The sequence below is a fragment of the Condylura cristata genome, unplaced genomic scaffold (assembly GCF_000260355.1).
Source record: "Condylura cristata isolate star-nosed mole 26May11 unplaced genomic scaffold, ConCri1.0 scaffold00006, whole genome shotgun sequence".
Classification (NCBI taxonomy): Eukaryota; Metazoa; Chordata; class Mammalia; order Eulipotyphla; family Talpidae; genus Condylura; species Condylura cristata.
Genome location: NW_004567107.1, coordinates 14,768,368 through 14,788,562, shown reverse-complemented (window position 1 = coordinate 14,788,562; position 20,195 = coordinate 14,768,368). Strand labels below are relative to the sequence as shown.

Sequence of the window (20,195 nt, the reverse complement as noted above, 5' to 3'; positions counted from 1 at the left end):
GAGGGCACAGGGCTCACTCAGGGGCGCAAAGTATCACCGGTGGCCTCAGATCTCAGGTCTCATGGTCCTGCCAGCACCAGGACACATGAAACTGGCATCGAATGAACCAGCCTTGAATCTATCCCCTGCCCAGCCGAGGCCAAATCAGTGACCTTGGAATCCTTGGTAGACAGGAACGCCACTCCATACCCCACATCTACCCAGGAGCACAGAGTAGTTGCTCAGTTAAAACTGGATTTAATGTATGACAGGAAATGGGAATTCAGAACATCCTCGATTAGGAGGGGACCCCCACCTTTGTGAGGAGTCCCTCCTCTTAGGGATTTCCCTCTTTTCCACACCCACACTCCCTTCCACACCCACCAAGTCCCCCTGCCCCTGATTACTAGAGGATAGGAACAGCCAGACTTGGAGCAGACACTTCTCTTTAATCGTATCTTGTTACCTGCTGCCTGGCTTCCCGAGTCTCATTTCTCATGGTCTGCAGTGGCACATTACCTGTGTCCCCCCGCCCAGTCTCTGCACCCCAGTCTCAGGACCTGTCCTCTGTCCAGCCCTGTACAGTGGGGAGCAGTAGCTGCTTTCTCATCCAACACATGGGACAATGGCCCCAGGGCACAGGGCGGCCAGCGACCTCCGGGGTTCCCAGTTCCCTCTCAGCGGGGCCGGCGGGCCCGGCTAGGGCTCTGTGTGCCCTGACGCGCAGGTGGCTGGCTCCGGCCACGTCTCAGGGAGCTGCCGATCTGGTCTCTCAGCGCTTCTAGCCTCCGGGCCAGGTTTGGGGCTGCAGCCCCACCTGAGGGACATGGAGAGGCTCAAGGCTGGCACCCATGTGCCCGCCCCACAAGGCCCACTAGGGTCTCAGCATCCTCTGATGGCACCTACCCCCAGTCCACCAGGGCCCCTCCCTCCCTTCACCTCTCAGCCCTGGTGGTGTGTTTGGGGGTTCCATGGGCAGTGGGGGTGCAGAGGGCACCACCTCCTCCTCGGTTAGCATCTCTGCCAAAACTTGGGTCTGAGTCCAGTCGCTGTGACTCCTGGGACAGGGTGAGTTGGGTGGTGGGCGCTGAGCCTGCAGGACCCAGGCTTCTCCTCCCCTGCCCCCAGGCCCCAAGGCAGGCCCACCTGTCTCTCGGGCACTTGGCAGAGCCAGGGCTGTGTGGTGGCACCCAGGGTGGGGGCCGGGCAGATGGGGGCATGCCGCTTGGAGCCTTAGGGTCAAACACCTGTGGGAGAGACCAGAGCCCATAGTGGGTAACCCCAGTCCTGCCTCTCTGTGCCCCACTTCCCTGGTGACCAAGATCAGGTGGGTCTTGATTGCAGTGAGTGGCCTTTGTAATGTCTTCTCTAGAGATTGGGAAATCCCCGAGGGCAGGAAGCATATCCACTCTCTGTCTGAACCCTCAGTGTCCAGAGCAGGGGCAAGCAGCAAGTTGCTCAGGGGAGAGTTACTGAATAACAGTGCGAACACATAATGCCTAAAGAAATAAATGTGTACACGGGTGGGTGGTTAGGTGGATGGATGGACTGATGGATGGACAGACAGACGGATGGATGGACAGATGGACGGGTGGGTGGATGGATGGATGGATGATGGATAGATGGATGGATGGATGGACGGATGATGGATGGGTGGGTGGATGGATGGATGGATGGATGGATGGATGGATGGATGGATGGATGGTGGATGGGTGGATGGATGGATGGGTGGGTGGATGGATGGATGATGGATGGATGATGGGTGGATGATGGATGGGTGGGTGGATGGATGGATGATGGATGGATGATGGGTGGATGGGTGGATGGATGGATGATGGCTAGAATGATGGATGGATGGATGGATGGATGATGGGTGGAGAGATGGATGGATGGATGGATGAGTGGATAGATGGATGGACCCCAAGTCAAGTTCTCTACCTCGCCCAGCCTTTCCTTACCCCTTGGCCTTCCCTACCTGGGGCAGGTGGTGCCCTCTCCGTGAGCATGTCCAGCTGGCCAGAGGTGCTTGGCACAGGGGGCAGAGATGGCAGCAGGGGCAGGAGCAGAGGGGTGGCAGCACCTGCAAGTGGGCACATCAGAGGCCCCATGCTGTCCCTGCTCCACCCCCCGCCCCCCAGGGCTGGGCTCAGACTCACATGGCAAGGTGGATGTGGGCCCGCCACACAGGGACACGGTGGGGCTGGGTCAGGGCGGGCACGGTGAAGGCAGCAGGCAGAGAGGAGGCGCCTGGAGAGTGCAGAGGGCTCTGAGCTTACATCCCCACCACCAGGCCAGGTCCCCCCTTTAGTAAACACCGAGGAGCACTAACAGGTTTCTCTTGCTATTCAAAAGTGGCCTTGGTGGGTTTTAGGGCCTGGGAATGACAACAAATTAATGGCATCAGCATTTCCAGACCTAAAGCATAGCCCACCAAACCGTGCCAAAGAGGAATGTGTGTGACCCGCACTGTGAGCCAGGCGCCATTCCTAGGGCTTTACCTATGGACCAACCCTTCGGTTCCATCTTAAAACTTCCCGGTTGGGTGTGGAGCATGTGTCCCCATCTTCTAGAGGGGAAACCCAGGCGGCTGTGCCAAGGTCACGCCGCTGTTGGGTGACCGAGCTGGAAACTGACGGCAGGCGCCCTCCTACCCACGCAGCTCGCAGCCAGCCCGCCCATGGCCCAAGGCCTCTGCCTGGCTGGGGGTGCGCTCACCGCTCCAGCTCGCGGACCTGCTGCACCAGGACTCGCTGCTCATCCTGCGACAGGTCCCGGCTGCTCTGCAGCTGGTTCTTTTCTTTCCTGGGAAGAGCAGGGCTCAGGAAAGTGACAGGAGATGGGGCAGTCATCCCCTCCTCCCCCCAGGCAGGAGGAGCTCTTGGAGGCAAATGGGGGGAGGAGGAGCCCTGGGGCTGGGGGCCTTACCTGAGCCTCTCGTTCTCCAGCATGAACTCCTGCAGCATCCCATAAAGGTTCCGCTGAGCCCAGGCGCCCCGGGCCCCACTGAGCCCTGAGAGAACAGGGGAGGGGAGGTGGCTGGATGCAAGAGAGCCCCAGATCCTAGCCACGCCCCATTTCCAACTCAGGGGAGCTTATACCTTTGGGGTTCGTTTGGCCCAGCTGGGACCGCAGATGACGGTTCTCCTCCCGTAGCTGCACTACCTCTGTCTCCAAACGCGGGGGCTGTTTGGCCACGGGGGACTGCAGAGAGAGGCCCCTGGCTGTTCACAGCTGTACAGGTTGTGCACTGCACAAAGGCTTGTGGGGGGACCGGCTGGGGGAGTGTAGCTTGAGTGGAACCGAAAATCCGGTCTCTACTTCATTATATTTTTTAAAGGTTTACTTATGCATACAGAACTGGGGTACAGGCCAGAGGTGCAGAGGCGGTGAGAGGCTTCACCAGAGACAGAGTGGGGAGCAGAACAGGCCAGCTGACGAAGCACACTGCTGAGGGGAGCAGCGGGCGGGTCAGGAGAGGTCTGCCAGGCCATGTGGTCACCTCCAGGAGGGGACCCAACTTGGACTGAAGCGGTTGCAGACAGCTTGCAGCGCTGTGTCCTAACCCACTGCGCCACCAGGGAGGGCCCGGACTTCACTCTTTAGCTTCGCCTCCAGGCACAGCTGCACCCCCTGGATGGGGCGTGCGTCCTGATGGCGGCACCCACATGCAATGTGGCCTTAGCTGCCTGGCTGGCGGGGCCACGCGACGGCCAAGCTCAAACTCAGTCCTATTCAAACCCTGGCCCAGATCCTGAGCCCAAATAAGACCCCGTATCAGATCTCACTCGTGCCGACTACTCCATGCTGGGATCCTGGCTAGCGGGGATCCTATCCCAAAGCAGATTCCATGCTGATCGTGACTCTGACCTCAGCGTGGCCCTGCCATCAGGATTCCCTCTCTAGTCCCAATTCTGATTCAGTTCCAGCTCAGCCTCCAGCCACTGCCTCATCCCCAGCCATCGCCCCTGCCCACACCCTGCCTAGGTCTCCCTGCATTCACCTTGGGGGCCTGTGGCCGAGTGGTGACCCTCTGAGCCCGGCTTGCGTATCGTAGGGTGCTGAGAGTCTCAGGCAGGCACTGGGCAGAAGGGGACACACAGGCCACCTGGGGGGACACCCCTGAGCACTCCTCCCAGGTAGCACCCCTCAGCACCCAGACCCCCCCGCCAGCCCCTGCCTGGTACCATGAGGGTGACCCCACGCCCGCCCAGTGAGTCCGCCAGCAGCTTGGTGAGCTTGCTGTCCCGGAAGGGGATGTGGCTCTGTTTCCGCTGTGGGTCCAGCAGCAGGGAGATGCAGTGACCTGCGGGGAGAGCAGTGTCCAGCAAAGTTACACCCTTACCCAAGGCCACTCAGCTGCCATGTGACCTCATTATCCAGGGGCTGAGGCCCCTGGAGAGCAGAGCTGGCCCTAGGCACCCCAATCCCAATGCCCACCCAAGGGCCTGGCACTTGGCGGGGTCAGGAAAACTCTGAAAAGTGGACAGAATGAAGAGGAGTTCTCTGAGCCTCTCCCTACACATACCACAGAGGGGGCTGAGGGCCCAGCCCTCAGAAACCTGGGTGCGGGTTCCCTTCCCTCAGTCACCTCTCAGGGGCACAGGGACAGGTTGATGGTCGGAGAGCTCTTACTCTGCACTTGAGTATGTCTCCCCTCAAATTCAAATGTGATGGTATAGACACCAGGAGTTATAGATTCATGAACAAAACGCTAAGAGGGGAGGAGTGAGGCCACAGGCAGCTGAGACAAGAGATGGGCTTCTGATGTTCCTCCCTGCCACTATGGTCAGCTAGGGGCCAGGCACAAGGAGGGGCCTGGGAGGCCGGTCCAGCAGGCACCGAGGTCTCACCCAGGGCCAGCAGGCTGCGGTTGATGCTGTTGGCCTCCAGCATCAGGTCCCCACGGGATCCGGTGGCCGCCACCTTCTCACTGCCGGCCAGGTCTACGAAGCACAGCTTCCCACCAGCAGGGGCTTCTCCGGGGCCCACAGGAGGCGTCTGCTGGGGCTGAGGGTCACGTCCTCACATCCTCATGAGGTCGCAAGACCCCGGGCAGCCACCCACACGACCAGGTTGGCTTATACACCGAGGCCAACCCTTGCTGGGTGGCCCTGGGACCACGCTGCCCAAGCGGGGACCTTACAGTCTGGCGGCTGATGTAGAGTGTGAGCAGGGCGTGGCTCCGGCTGGAGGTCTGGTTCAGGGTGTGAGCCGAGCTCCTCCGACGACTAAGGCCTAGGTGGGGAAACATCGGAGGCGAACCTGTTAGGAAAAGCAGGTGGCCATCTGGAGGCCAAAGGAGCCAAGGCGTCCTCAGAGAGACTCAGGCAGAGCAAAGGCACAGAGGCATGAATTATTTGTGCATACAGAACTGGGGTACAGGCCAGAGGCTCAGGGGCGGTGAGAGGTTTCACCAGAGACAGAGTGGGGAGCAGAACAGGCAGATCAACGAAGTACACTGCTGAGGGGAGCAGCGGGCGGGTCAGGAGAGGTCTGCTGCACCATGTGGATCATCTCCAGGGTGGGGATGGAACTCATGCTGAAGTGGCTTTAGCTTCTTTAAAAAAAAAAAAAAAGATTTATTTATTCATACAGAACTGGGGTACAGGCCAGAGGCTCAGGGGCGGCGAGAGGGTTCACCAGAGACAGAGTGGGGTGCAGAACAGGCAGATCAACGAAGTACACTGCTGAGGGGAGCAGCGGGCGGGTCAGGAGAGGTCTGCCACGCCATGTGGTCACCTCCGGGGCAGGCGGGAATCTAACTCATGCGGAAGCGGCTTTAGCTTCTTAGTGTTGTGCTTTAACCTGCTGCACCTCCAGGGAGGGCCTATCTTATTATTTTTTAAAGATTTATTTATTCATGCTTACAGAACTGGGTACAGACTAGAGGTGCAGGGGCCATGAGAGGATTCACCAGGGACAGCGTGGGGAGCAGAATAGGCTGATTGATGGAGTACACGCTGAGGGGAGCAGTGGGGGAGACTCGAGAGGTCTGCTGCGCCATGTGGGTCACCTCAGGGGCGGGGGATCGAACTTGCACTGATGTGGCTGTGGCCGGCTTGCAGTGCTGCGTCCTAACCTGCTGCACCACCGGGGAGGGTCAGATTTTCCCCCCAATACCACCCCTTATACTCTTTGGCCCCTTTCTCCCCCTTTCTCTCAGAAACCTCACTGTGTTATCAGCACCCCCTAATTTTATAGTATTTTGTTTTATCAACTTGTCCACTATGTAAACGTCGGATACTTTCTGCGTCAGACTTGCTCTACTGCACAGACTTCCCCCAACGCTCCCTTTCGCTGTCAAGGCAACATTCCGCCTTGTCCTACGGCTGGGTAGCACCCCACAGTGGCTGTACCACAGCTTCTTGATCCAAGCGTCTGTCACTCGGTGCATGGGTCTCTCCCTGTCCTGGCTACTCAGCGAACAGCTGACCAGAGGATAAATGAGGCAGGACAAGAAGGGTCTTGCAGGCTACCCTCAAAGATGCCACCTTTACCCTCACGGGAGGCCTTGGAAGGGGGCAGCCTTGAGAGCTCTCTGGGAGGCAAACGTGAGGCCTGACAGCTCCTGGGCAGGAGAGGACAGGTGAGCTGGAAGAGTGTGGAAGGCAGAAGCTGCAGGCCTGGGGGCGGGGGGGGTGGGGAGCAGGTGAGAGGCCCTTGGGCTGTATTTGAATTGTTGGTTGTGGACCCTTTTCTCCCACAGGGGTCTGAACCCAAAGCTGCAGCTGGGGACCCTGAGCACACATTCAGGGAACAGCTGAGGAACGGGTATCCCTGGAACCCAGCGCTCCCCTAAAGTAGCACGCACCCATCTGTAGAAGTTCCATCAGGGCCTCTAGACTCCTGAACTCCACCACGCGGAGCTGATCCACATAGAAGCCCCGAGTCTTGTTCCAGCGAACAGGGAGGGGCCTGGGAGATGCCGGGCTCAACAAGTCTCGAACCTGGAGAGGAGGGCAGGCAGGGTGAGGGGAGGGCCCCTCTCTGAGTCCCTGACCCACCCACTCCCTTAGTGACCACACCATCCCCCATGCTACCACCACCTTCTGCCCCTTGACAGGGGCTGCTTGGAAAGAATCTTTTTCCAGGTGGGCCCCTTGGCTTCAGCTCAGCACCCACACCTACCTGCTCATTGTAGATCTCCAGATACGAAACATGGAGTGTGACAGGGGCGCCCAGGTGCTGCACACGATCTAGCAGCCAAGCGAATGTCCTCTGCATGATGCCAGTCAGGCTGGGGGGTATGGACACCCCCTCCCCCTGGGGACAGAAACAGCTGAGCTGGAGTGTCACCACGGCCACACAGTAATAACTACTCTTGTGTCTCACAGATGCAGATACTGAGAGCTAGGAAGCAAGCGAGGGAACAGAATGGATCTCCATATTGGGTAAGTCCCTTCACCTTCCCATTTCCCTGCCTGCAGATAAACGGGGTGGGTTGCATTTTCCAAGCCCCTTCCCTCCGGGGGTCTGCCCTGCCAGCACCTCTCCTGGGCTCCTGCCCCAGGCCCCCGATGTGCTCTGCTCACGCTCAGCCCACCTGAGGAGGAGGCCCCGTCAGGGTGTAGGTCTTCCCGGAGCCAGTCTGGCCAAAGGTGAAGACGGTGCAGGAGAAGCTGTGGGGCGGCAAGGGTGCTCTGCTGGACGGCAGCGCGAGGGGAGGCGGGAGGGGGATGAGGGGTCGCAGCAGGGTTCCTGCTCAGGGACCCCCGAAGCTTCACTCACCCCTGCAGGGCCATTTCGCCCAGGCGCCGCACCCCACATGCCCTGAACACGTCCTCCTGCGTGCGTGCGGCGTCCAGCACCACGCCGAAGCGGAACGCCACGTCGGGGCCCCCACCGGGAGGACTCACCTGAGGGAGCGGGTGGCGGAGAAGCCGGGGCACCTGGAAGGGCGGGGCCCTCCAGGGAAGGGCGGGGCACGGTAGGGGAGGAGGCCTTGGACAGAGGTGCCCAAGGAAGGGACCCCATGACTTTAGCGAGGTATTTTGGGAGTGGGTGTGTGGAGAAGCTCCTCACCTGCAGAGTCCGGGTCCCTGAGCAGTGCAATGCGCTCTGTTCCCCTCGACGCAACTCGGCCACGCTCATGGGGCGCACCCTGGGATTCCATGGGAGGACTCATTGTCCATCCTGCCGTCTCCATCCGTCCCTTCCTTACCCTGATACCCACCTGAGTACCACCTGGATGGGCGTTTCCGGTCCCTCTGATCCCTGCTCCAGGCTCCGAGCAAGGTCCCTGTGGCACAACACAAATTATCACCTGTGCCCTCAGCGGCTCCTGCATTCTCCCAAACCTCCCGAATCTCTGCTTACCCGTCAGGGGACCCACGTTCCTCCATGTCCTTCTTTGCACACGGAATTTGCTCCGCCCCAACCCCATTCCATTCCTTCCCCAATCCCCTCCCTTCTCCACCACAGTGAACTGGCTATACACAGCTCACCCCTGCCCCTCCTTCCCAGGCAGGCATCCATCCGGAAAGGCTCCGAGTTAACGATTTACCCACCTCTGCGTGGAGGAAATCTTTCCCAAACTAGCTAGGGGGTTCTGGAGTCCCAGGGTCTCTTGTTCTTGACCAGTCCCATCAGGAAGGACCACCTAGGCCAGAAGGGGATACTGAGGTAGAGATGGACAGTCAAAGCCGCACAGCAAGCCTGGGGCAGAGCAAAGCTCCAGGCTCTTCCTGCTCTCCCCACACACATCCCCAGCCCTGTCATGGCTGAGAGAGGACTGGAGAGATGGGAAGGACCCAGTCTCATCTCCAGGAAAACCTGGCATGATTGCATTCTTGAGCTGAGCAGACAATAGGCCCCAAAGCATGTGGTTAAACATTGGGCCTCTCGCCTCTCGATGCCAACCAACGTTGATCCAATGCTGAGGGAGTGTGTCACGCCCTCCTACTCTGTCTGAGAGCAGCAGGGATTTCTGGCTGTGGGGGCAGGGCAGTCATCCATGCTGGGTGTGTCTCCGTGCCAGGCACTGAAGAGTGGAATCATTTGCTGGTCTTATCCCAACTTACAATCCTGCTAGGGGTAAATGCAAAGTATGCTGCGACTTTGGTGGGGGCGGGAGGCATGAGGGAGGGTGGGGGTTCGAGGTGCCGGAGTTTAGCAGGGAGGTGCGGGCATTCTGGGGGAACATGCTGCAGGAAGGCCAGAGTGGAGGGAAGATGTGATTAGTGTGCAAAGTGTGCAGGGGTCGTCTGAAGCTGAACCAAGTTCATGGTAGGCCCTCTATGGTGAGCTTGGATTCACTTCTCAGGAAACCAGGAAGCAATCAAAAAATTGCACACAGTCAAGTTTGGCATTATTATAATTTTTGTCGTGATAGGCATGGAGAAGAAATTTACCCATCTCCTTGGTTTTTCTCAAACTGGTCAAGCAATCCAATTAACATCAGCTAGATTACCAGGAGCAAAGAACACTCTGAAGTCAGTAGGGCTAAGAATTGGGATGGGGTTTGGGGCTTCAAGGTGAGAGGAGGCGCTTTACACAAGGAGAGACTGACTCGTATGAGGAAGACCAGACGTTCTTAGATGTAATTCGATGTTTGCCTTGCTATATATCCATAGATAGTTTTCTCTAACAGAAAGCTTATTTCTGGTAAAAACCACAATTTTGGGTAAGACCAATTTTTCATCTTTCTAGGTATTTCTTAAGCACCTATAGTTCCTTGGTTGACTTTCCTCAAACTATCTCTGCATATTTCTTTTTTTGTTCTTACAGATTTATTTATTTATGCATACAGAACTGGGGTTCAGGCCGGAGGTGCTGGGGGATGAGAGGATTCACCAGAGACACAGTGGGGAGCAGAACAGGCAGGTAGACAGAGTATACTGCTGAGGGGAGCAGTGGGGAGACAGGAGAGGTCTGCCGCGCCATGTGGGTCACCTCTAGGGCTGGGGATCAAACTCGTGCCGCAGTGGCTGTGAACAGCTTCATAGTGCTAACACTTAACCCCTGTACCTATCACCAGGAAGGCCCAGAATGAAGAGTTTAAAACTAGAATAATGATCTTGGAGTCTTGGCGCTGGCTGTGGTGGCCAGTAAGTGCGTAAGTCATTCCCTTAAGTGTCCTCATAGGTGTGAAGACTAGAGGTCATTCACCTTGTAGCGTGTGCTGTTTTAACTAGATTGCTGAGAGGAGACACTGTGCAGGCTTCCTGAGGAGAGTGCAGAGTGGAGGGCAATGCCTCTGTGGGGGTGTAATGAGGTGCTGGTAGGGATTTTCACACCAGGCTTGCAATTCAGGTTCAGAGGGCACATCTCACATCTCCACAAGCAAGAACAAAGTTCTAGTTCTGTTGCGAAGCGTGTATGCGAACATCTGCTACCCTTGAATTGAGGTTTTGTCCAGCCAATTTTTATGAAGTCTGTACATACCAGGATCCTTTAGAAATGTTAGTGAACATACAAGAAATTGTGGAACTTACCCTCTAAGGAGGTGGACAAGAGAGACAAACAAAAAGTATGTATGTAATTTATGAAGTGTTTGAAAATCTGAGAAGTATTGGGGGAAATCAATCAAGAAGCAGGGAGCCAGGTGTGTTGAGGTACAAGACTGTAGTAATTTAAAATAATATGCTCACGGGGACTTCACTGAGAAGGTGACATTTGTGTAAAGACTTCAAAGAGGAGAACAAATTAGACATGCAAATATTTGGAGGAAGATTATCTATGCAAATGTCCTGGGGTAGAATCTGACTGGTGTGGCCAGGGAATGGGAGATCATGTGACTGGAGCAGACAGAGTTGGAGGGATGATCCACAGAGGGAGTGGGAGCCTAGCATGTGGAACTTTATAGGACACTCCATGGAGTCTGGTTTTTAAGTTGCGTAGAAAGGAGTTCCTGGAGAGTTTTGAGAAGAGCAGCGTGCTCTGACCTATGTTTTTTTTTTCTTTTAAAATGTACTTATTTATGTATACAAGAACTGGGGTGCAGGCCAGAGATACTGGGGGGGGGCGTTGAGAGGATTCACCAGAGACAGTGGGTCGCAGAACAGGCAGATTGGTGGAGTACACTGCTGAGGGGAGCAGCAGGTGGGTCAGGAGCGGTCTGCTGCACCATGTGGGTCACTTCCTTGGCCGGGGATCGAACTCATGCTGCACTGGCAGACAGTTTCACAGTGCTGTGTCTCCTTGCGCCACCAGGAAGGGCTCCCACCAATGTTTCAACAGGACCCGCGATTTCAAAAGCCATCATGGCTGCCGTGTTCATAGTACTTTTACAGCTGCATAACCACTCCCAGTGTTTCTGCTCCATCACTGCCACGGTGACCAGTGCTCTCACCACAACCCTATCACCATCTTCACCAAAACTCCCGTCCCCAAGAGCTTCGGGACCGCAGCCCCCCGCCCCATCTGCCCTTGCCGCATCAACATTTCCCGGTCTGCACCACCACCGCCGCCCCCAGCAGCATCACCGTCAGCACCGCTGTGTTTATTCACTTGAGAAAATTAACATGTAACATCTGTGCTCCCACGAGCACCCCCACGGACCACGGTGCATCCTGTGCCGCAGAGGAGCTGAGCGCCTTTGTCCCTGCACCCTTCACTGCCCGCCCCCCTCCGTCTGAGCCTGTCTCCTGTTTGCAGAGGGCACCTAGTCCAGGAAGCAGGTGGGGGGGGGGGTCCTGTGCTTGAGGGAGGGCAGAGGGAAGGCGAATGGGGGGAAATCAGGGTCTTAGGAGCAGGCTGCCCCGCCCCCACCGCCCCCGGGGTGCATCTCGGGGTCTCACTAGAGGGCAGCAGAGCATCACGCCCTGGCCCTGGGGCTCACCACAAAGGAAGCTTTGTCCAGCGTGGCCACGCTCTGCCCAGACGTCTCTCCTGCGCCTGTTCACGGCAGAGGAGCTGGCCAGCTTGGTGTGTGGAGAGGGATGAGTCGTCCCTCAAGAAGCGCTCTTTGAGGGAGTGAATAAAAGCAACATTGAGCAATCAGGGGAGCCTCCCCCACACACCCTGCCCCTGGTTCCAGCCCCTTCCAGCCACTGACCTCTCTCCAGCGCCAGACATCCCCTCTGGGAGATCCCTGCCTTGACTCCCTAGGCCTGGGAATAAAGCCTGAGCCCTGGGCCAGGAAGGACTCGGGTTCATTAGGGCTCTTTCCTGCTGACCCCTCTGACTGTCCCTCTCCACAACTTGGCCCCCACCCCCACCCCTCCCTGCGTGCTAAGCTCCAGTGCAGACACTTTCTTGGCTTCCCTTGATTGCTCTAGGCCTTTGCCCCTCTGTTCCCTCTGCCAGGAGCGCTTGTCCTGCAGGACTTTCCCGGTGCCCCCTGGCCACCAGGTCACGCTGGAGCCATATCTGTGTCCCCACGGCCTCCTGGGCTTCCTCGGGGACAGCCCCCGTCACATTGGCTATGTGTCCTGTCTGCCGGGGCAGGGCCTAGCCAGCACACAGTAGGAGCTCAGCACTTGTTGAGAGAAGGAGGGGAAGGAGCCAGAGAGGCTGGCCGAGGACGCTGGACACCTCTCTCCTCTTTTCCCTCTGCGCAAGGTTGACCGCAAACACTCTACTTCATGATGGAAGGTTTCTTTTAAGGGCTCATTTATCATGGATATCATCAGCTCCTGCCACACAGTCTCTCTCAAATGTGGCCAGAAATGGAGAGACGCTTGCCTGACCCCAGCCAAGCTGGCCTCTCGGACCTACCATCTGCTAATAATTTAGGATCCCAAAAGGTGGAGAACAGGCTCCCTGGGGCCAAGGCCCTTGTTCCTTCCAGCAATCGGTGACACATTACACAGCAGGCCTCGCCCCCTTTGTGAGGTGCAGCAACTGAGGCGCGGTGGGAAGAGGCTGCGCCCAGCCCGGGGCACCCCCCAGCCCACACCCTTGCGTCGGTCTGAAGTGGTTCAGCGATGGGACAGAATGGGCCAGGGAGGATGTGCTCCTGTGTCACGTGACACACGGCTTCCATTTCCACGTGAACGCAGCGGAGGAAAAGCCAACTGGGTCCAAGGCCTGTTATGAAATCTTCCAAACAGTACTTGCTGTAACCCTTAATTAAAATGTGAATGTAGGCCATAGGCCTCCTGTCACAAAATCCTCCAAAGCGAAGAGATCTTGTAAGGAACCTTTATCTAACCCCTCCCCCATTTCCCAGATGGCGAAACTGAGGCTGGGCAGCGCAGGCCAGAGCAGCTATTGCATTCGTGGTGGAAGCAGTGATTTTAGGAACAGAGGGTGAGAGTCACAGCACAGTCATCACAGCCACAGCCCACTGACACCCCCAGGTCACCCCCTGTCTCCTAAATGCCCAGCTCCTGTCCCCCAAGGCCTCCCTTGTCTTCTCTGCAGGGTATAGTGGGTGCTGCAGCCACACCAAGCTTCCTGCAGGATAGGGAGCCGCCTCAGCACCACTCGGAGCCTGCACAGAGGCACCCCAAGTGTCTATCAGATGAAGGCCTGAGTCCAGCAAGAGGAATGCTAGCTGTAAAGCAAGTGTCCACTCTCAGTCAAAATGAGCCTCACTGGGCAGTTGTGAAATCCAAGGACTCCCCACGTTGTCCGAAGTCCTGTTGTTTCCAGGATCTCAGCTCGGCTTCCTAGAAACGTGAACGTTTTCTCCTGAGTCAGTATCTACTCACTCTTCACCCAGGAATGACTTACCTCTGAGCTGGTGTCTTCCTCTAAAAACACCATCCTTGCATAAGACTGTGAAGGGCTGTCCCTTGCACAATGATGCCTCATAGATCTGGAACCTTCCACATCAGAGGACTGGGAGGTGAAGTTTAGGAGGCACAGAGCACTTTTCCTGCTTTTTTTTTTTTTTTCAAAGTAAAAAATTTGGTGTTTTTTTTTTTGCATTTTAAAAAAATTTTATAACAGTTTATTTTTACATCATTCTGTACATTTTTTTCCCATCTCAATTGTAATCCCTGCGGGTTTCCCATCACCAAGTCACCCGTGTGCCATCACCATAGTCCCGTGCACTTCCCTACCACCCCCCCCATTTTTGATCCCATTCCTCACTCCACCCCCGCAAAATGTCTCTGGTATATGGCTGTTCATTATTCTTGTTATTTTCTCACCTGGTCCATCATACTCCTGCTATGAGCGAAACCATCCGGTATTTTTCTTTCTCTTTCTGGCTTATCTCACTAAGCATGATCTTTTCCAGCTCCATCCAAGTTGCTGCAAAAGACATGTGTTTCTCTTTTTTGGTTGCTGAGTAATATTCCATTGTATTCCATTGTCCCACATCTTTTTAATCCAGTCATCTACTTTTGGGCATTTGGGCTACTTCCATGTTTTTCCAATTGTAAATAAACCTGCTTTATTTTTTTAAAAGATTTACTTATGCATACTGAACTGGGGTACACAGGAGTGAGAGGATTCACCAGAGACAGAGTGGGGAGCAGAACAGGCAGATTGACGAAGTACACTGCTGAGAGGAGCAGTGGGCAAGACAGGAGAGGTCTGCCGCGCTATGTGGGTCACCTCCAGGGCCGGGGATCGAACTCTCACTGAAGCAGCTGCGGCCAGCTCGCAGTGCTGTGTCCTAACCTGTTGCACCTCCAGGGAGGGCCCTTCCTGCTTTATTTTAATGGCGCTACAACGCCACCCTCTGGGACTGGCACTGTGTCCTACTCTACACATCAGGAGACCGAGGTTCACAGATGTTCAGCAGTTTGCCCAGGGCCTGGCACCCGCAGGGGGTGAGGGGGTGATGGGTCCTGTCTGTCGCTTCCTGTCCCAGCCTCTGCTCTCCCCAGTGTCCCTCTGTGAGCTGTTCTGCAAAGCCAAACAGGATCCATGAAGACGGCCTTTTAAGGGCACAGAGTGCCTTATTCTGACCATCTCTCCCTGTCTGCAAATGGCTCCCATGTCTGTTTTCCTGCTGTCCAACCTTCATCCTTGGAGAATGTTAAGTGATTGACAAAGCAGTTTCACCCTTGACATTAAACCACCTGGGGATTCCAGGCCCCACCCGGAGATCTGGAGTCATTGTCATTGGTTGGCGGGGGGGGGGGGGGGTGTAGGCAGAATATGGGTGTATTTTTAAAAAATATTTATTTATGCATACAAGAACTGAAGAGGCGCACCAGAGACAGGGTGGGGAGCAGAACAGGCAGATCTACTGAAACACACTGCTGAGAGGAGCAGTGGGGAGACAGGAGAGACTTGCTGCGTGGGTCAGCCCCCTGGCCAGGGATGGAACTGCAGCTGCAGGGGCTGCTGGTAGCTTCATAGTGCTGAGACTTAACCCCAACAGCACAAGCAAAGACCCAGACAAGGGGCAAGATGAAGATCAAACTTTCCTGAGTGAGATCAAAAGCCAGGAAGACTGGAGGGGGCCATATTCCAAACTGCTGGAAGATAGAAGCTTCCATGGAAGGTTGGAGAACAGTCCTGGCCAGTAACTGGTCTTTACTCATTCTCCTACATGAGCAGAGCCTGGGATGCCTGGGACTTCCTCCTAGCGATTACTTAGGCTCTTCCCAAGAATCCCCACCCACTTTATCAGCACTGGGGACACTGAGTTCCCGAGGCCTTGGGGGGGTGCCAGGCCCCACTGCTGACTCGCCTCTGGCAGCTGAGGAGCTGGAACACGCAGTTGCAGTGTCCACAGGGCTCCAGCCACCCAACCCTCAGAGCCGACCGTGCCCTGAGTCCCTCTCCCCAGCCTCACCATCATTCCCTGCCCTGTAACTGCAGGGGGGCCCTCTGCGCCTTGGGACCTGGCACACATGCCCAGTGTAAGTGAGGAGCAGGGTGCACCAGAGGTACCAGCCCTGCCTGCTCGAGGGTGCTAGGCTTTCTGGGAGCAAACACTGTCCCTCCTCCCTGGGGGCGGTGAAGGGGGTGACACAGGCACCTACAGCCCCAAGACTCTGTCCCTAAGATATATTCTTAGGGCTCTGCACCCCTTCCTTTCTTCTTGCTAACCCTGTCCACCCAGGGCCTCTTCTTTCCAGTCTCCATAAAATGGACCTCGACTTCCTCCTCCAAATGAGTACTGAATTAATTTTTTGAAATGATTTATTTATTTACACATGCAAGAACTGGGGTGTAGGCCAGAGGTGCAGGGGGTGAGAGGATTCACCAGAGACAGAGTGGGGAGCAGAGCAGGCAGACTGACTGAAATACACTGCTGAGGGGAGCAGCAGGTGAGACAGGAGAGGTCTGCAGTGCCATGTGGGTCAGCTCCCAGGCCAGGGATCCAACTTGTGCTGCAGTAGCTGCAGATGGCTTCTTAGTGCTGTGCTTTAACCTGTTGCGCCACCAGGGAGGGCCCAGGACTGAACTCTAAGTCTTACCTCGCTCCCTGGCCTGTGACCATACACAGACGTCTACTGTTGCGCTGTGATTGCGGCTTCTGTCTACTGGAGAAACTTCTACGCCCCCAGTACGTCTGGCACTACTGGACGGAGCACAGATCATGACAGTCTGGCTCGTCACGTTGCTGTCATGATGAGTGCTGACCGGCACTACCACCATGCTTTATTACTTCTCCACCTTGCAGCTGCGGCTACCACCACCACTGACTGCTACAGGACTGCTAGCATCTCCTGTCACTCCTGGAGCACAACTTCTGCTACTAGTATTTGTGCTACATTCATTGCTGCTGCTGCAACCCAGCAACTGCCGTTCACTGCTGCATCGAAGAGCAGCAAACAAGGGTCACACGGAATGGACCAAGCACTGAGCCGAGCGCTCTCAAGCCACTGATATAATTTAATCATCACAACATCTGCCTGTGGTGTTAGTCCTTCCTTACGTATGGGTGAGGAGACTGAGGTTGGCGGAAGCTCTGTGCAGAGTCATGAAGGCGGGCAGATGGAAGGGAGCGGTCAACCTGAGTTCTGACCAGGGGGTCTTCCTCTGGCTTCTGTCACTCTCCCGAGTCCCTCCTCAGTTTATCTTGAGTCTTCAGGAAAGGATTCCTTGAAGTGGATGCAAGAGAGGAGCGTACCTGTGGCAGGAATTCTAGAATGCTGTGAGTAATGTACACAGCAGGCTTCCAGGGCATGATATAGCGTTTGGATAAACTGGGTTTAATAGCAACCCTTTGAGGTAGGGACAAGGACCCAGAGGTCCTGGTTGGGGAAAGTGAGATTCAGAGTGCTGTAATCCCTTGGAGAGTTGGGGCTGCACCCCAGAACTGTCTTTCTGTGCCCTTGAACACAACATGAACTGTGTACCCCAACCATGATTTCTTCCGGGTGCACCATATGTTTCACAAAACTCATGCGTATGCTATGGTATCTAATTCTCACATCATCCTCTGAAGGGTCCCAAGTGCACATTATGTATAAGGAATCTGAGGCTCAGGTTGCAAAGGTAGACCGTGAAGGATCCTGGGAAAGAGCGGAAAATCCAGGATTTGAATTTCCCCGAAAGCCTGAGAATGTGGGCATCCCAAATGGAAGAATCCAAGACACTCTCTTGGGACAGCACCCTGCCCCCTCTGTCCAGCCACCTCAGCCCTGTGGTGGGCGAGCCCATAGTCCCAAGGGGCGGAGAAAACTGGTTATTTCCAGCCTGGTACTTAAGGGCTGGCCGGGGAGTGGGGTGTGGTGGCCAGAAGGTTCTGTGTATCCAAGAGGGTCTGGCCCTTGGCTGCTGAGACATAAGCAGGGCATCAGGGACTTCTGCCAAGGCCTCCTAGGGAGGCCGACGCTGGCGGTGTCCTGAGAGAAGGCAGGCCACCCCCTCCCGAAAAGGCAAGATGCAGGTAGCCAAAGTGAGCACAGACAACTGATTCAACCTCCTCCAGCTTAGGTGACCCTGTCCCCAGCGCTGGCCAGGCTGCTGGCCAAGAGACAGAAAGAGCAGACAGCTGTTCTGACAGGGCCCTGATGTAGTGACAGGGGTCTGAAGATCAGCTCGTGCAACATTATGCTTCAAGCACCTCCCTCCCTGCAAGATACATGTTACCTCTGTCCTTCTCTCCCTCAGATGAGGAAGACTATCGTCACACTGACTCCCTTTCAAAGCACCAAACAGTTCCTGCCTCAGGACCTTTGCACGTGCTGTTCTCTCTGCCGAGCATGCCCTTGTTCACAGCATTGGCTTCTCTGTCTTCTCTGTAAAAGTCACCCTTTAGGGATGTCTTCCCTGACTCCCTGGGTAACAGCTTCCCCCCTTTCTACATCTGGCTCTGTCACCCCCCTTCTCCCTCTCCCATGTATATATTAACTTTTTATTTACTTGTTATTTGTCTCTCTCTCCCAAAAGAAGAAGGACAAAGTCTTTTTTGTTGATCATCCTGTCCCCAAGGTCCAGGAGAGGGCCTGACACATAGAACAAACACTGTTCCAGTGAACGGACGGGAAGGGGAGGCATTTCACGGGCGCCCATACTCAGCGCTGGCTGCCTCCCCAGGCGCCACTGTACCACCTGTGGGTGTGCCAGTGATGATGCCAAATCCCCCACAGTGTTTCTTGCCCAGCCCAGAGGCACGTCTTTCACACACAGCCCTGGGCACCTTCTCCCATGTCCCTCACAGACCCTCCCATTCCTGCTTGCGTGCCTGCAAAGGACAGGCGCTCCCCCGTCTGCTGCAATGTGAGAGGTCCCCTGGCACCCTGTGACCTTCTGAATCGTGGAACAGCCTAATCTCCACAATTTGTCAAGTGCAGAAGAGGAAGAACTTCTGTCATTAGCACAAAGCATTAGACTTTGACAATGGACTTTTATTTCCATTTGTTTCCTGTGCCCCGACCATGGCTAAGTCTGGATTCAGCAAGCAGAGAGCAGACGAGGCTTGTCGGCTGCCCTTGGGACACAGTGTTGGTCTGTGATGGTCTTTGAGCCATAGAATGGCCCTGGAGGTGGTGGCAGTGCATGGCGGAGGGACAGGAGCTGCAGATCAGATGTTTCTGGAACCTAATTGTGTGCACACATCACCCGGGGGTCTTGTTAAGATGCAGATTCAGGCTCAGCAGATCTGGGCAGAGTGGGGGGTTTCTCACTAGCTCACAGGTGATGCTGATGTCCTGGTGCAAGGACCACATTTTGAGTAGCAAAGTGTAGCCCCAAGTGACAAATGAGGACAGTGAGGACCAGCGTGAAAAGGGACTCACCCAGGGTGACCCGGCCAGGATGCAGGGGCTTAGGAGGGATTGTCTGAATCCCCCTGGCCAGGACTTTGGAATTCACAAACAGCCGGGCTCAGTGTGCCTTTGTGAGGTGCAGCATACCTGAACTCACTTGGGCTGCTCGCCCATGAATAGTGGGCCTCTTTCCTTCCTGCACCAGGCCGGGCAGGCAGGCGCACCCCTCAGCCGCCCCCTCCCCGGCACACACACTCGCACACTCACACACCCCGCCAGCCCACTGCCCGCCCTTTTTGGGGAAAGTCAACAGGAGCATTTGAAAAGTCTTTCTGTGTGGAGAATCTGTTTGCATAGGGGGAGGAAACAGAGAGCTGGCCAATAGGTAGAAATATTAATGAAGCTTGTTATAAAGGGCCCATTCACGACTCTCCAAGTAAATAGGGCTCTTGTCGGGCTGCCATGTTATCTGCCAAGTTCAAGAATGTGGTTTGAAAAAATAGAATTTAAAGGGGCGAGGTGGAGCCTTTCATGGAACTAGAGCCAAATACAGAAGCAGCCTCTGCTGAGGGGGCTGGGTCATTGCTTGTGGGGGTGCAGGGCTGTCCAGGAGAAGGGTTGGGGAGGAGCCGCTGAATGCATAGCTCTTCTGACTGGGGTGCAGGGGGCCTGGTGCCATCTACTCCTCCCCAGGTCTGACTCAGGGATTCAAGTCCTCTATTCAGCCCCTCACCCGTGAAAGGGGTCAGGAGGAAGTAAGAGTGTAAGGTGTTTCAATGTCCATATACTTGAAATTTCCTGGGAATTTCCCCTATGGGGTTTTCTTGGTAGTGGGGTCTCTGGAGGAATTGGGAATTAGAACTCAGCAATGTTACCCCTCAAGCCTCAGCCATCCACCCTCTCTCTCCCTGAAGTCTACTTTGCAAATTGTTACCCCAATACCGCATAAAAAAGAACATAAAAAACCAGGGCCCTCCCTGGTGGCGCAGCGGGTTAAAGCACAGCACTGAGAAGCTAAAGCCACGTCAGCATGCGTTCCATCCCCGCCTGCCCTGGAGGTGACCCACACGGCACATACCTCTCCTGACCCGCCAGCTGCTCCCCTCAGCAGAGTGCCTCGACAATCTGCCTGTTCTGCTCCCCGCTGTGTCTCTGGTGAATCCTCTTACCGCCCTTGCACCTCTGGCCTGCACCCCAATTCTGTATGCA

The 20,195-nt window shown here is 55.7% G+C and overlaps 1 protein-coding gene across 1 annotated transcript; it reads right to left on the bottom strand.

The window, feature by feature from the left end:
- Positions 1-656: 656 nt before the first annotated feature.
- On the bottom strand, positions 657-8,321 carry KIF12 (kinesin family member 12). Its single transcript, XM_004677944.1, has 19 exons — positions 8,296-8,321; positions 8,153-8,218; positions 8,002-8,080; positions 7,708-7,835; positions 7,523-7,598; positions 7,108-7,242; positions 6,791-6,926; positions 5,123-5,214; positions 4,830-4,986; positions 4,164-4,282; positions 3,980-4,084; positions 3,078-3,180; positions 2,905-2,989; positions 2,695-2,781; positions 2,136-2,226; positions 1,955-2,059; positions 1,126-1,226; positions 919-1,037; positions 657-796 (listed from the first exon to the last, which is right to left on the bottom strand). Exons 1-19 carry the CDS (start codon positions 8,319-8,321, stop codon positions 657-659), a joined length of 1,950 nt encoding a protein of 649 aa, XP_004678001.1.
- Between the last annotated feature and the right edge of the window lie 11,874 nt (positions 8,322-20,195).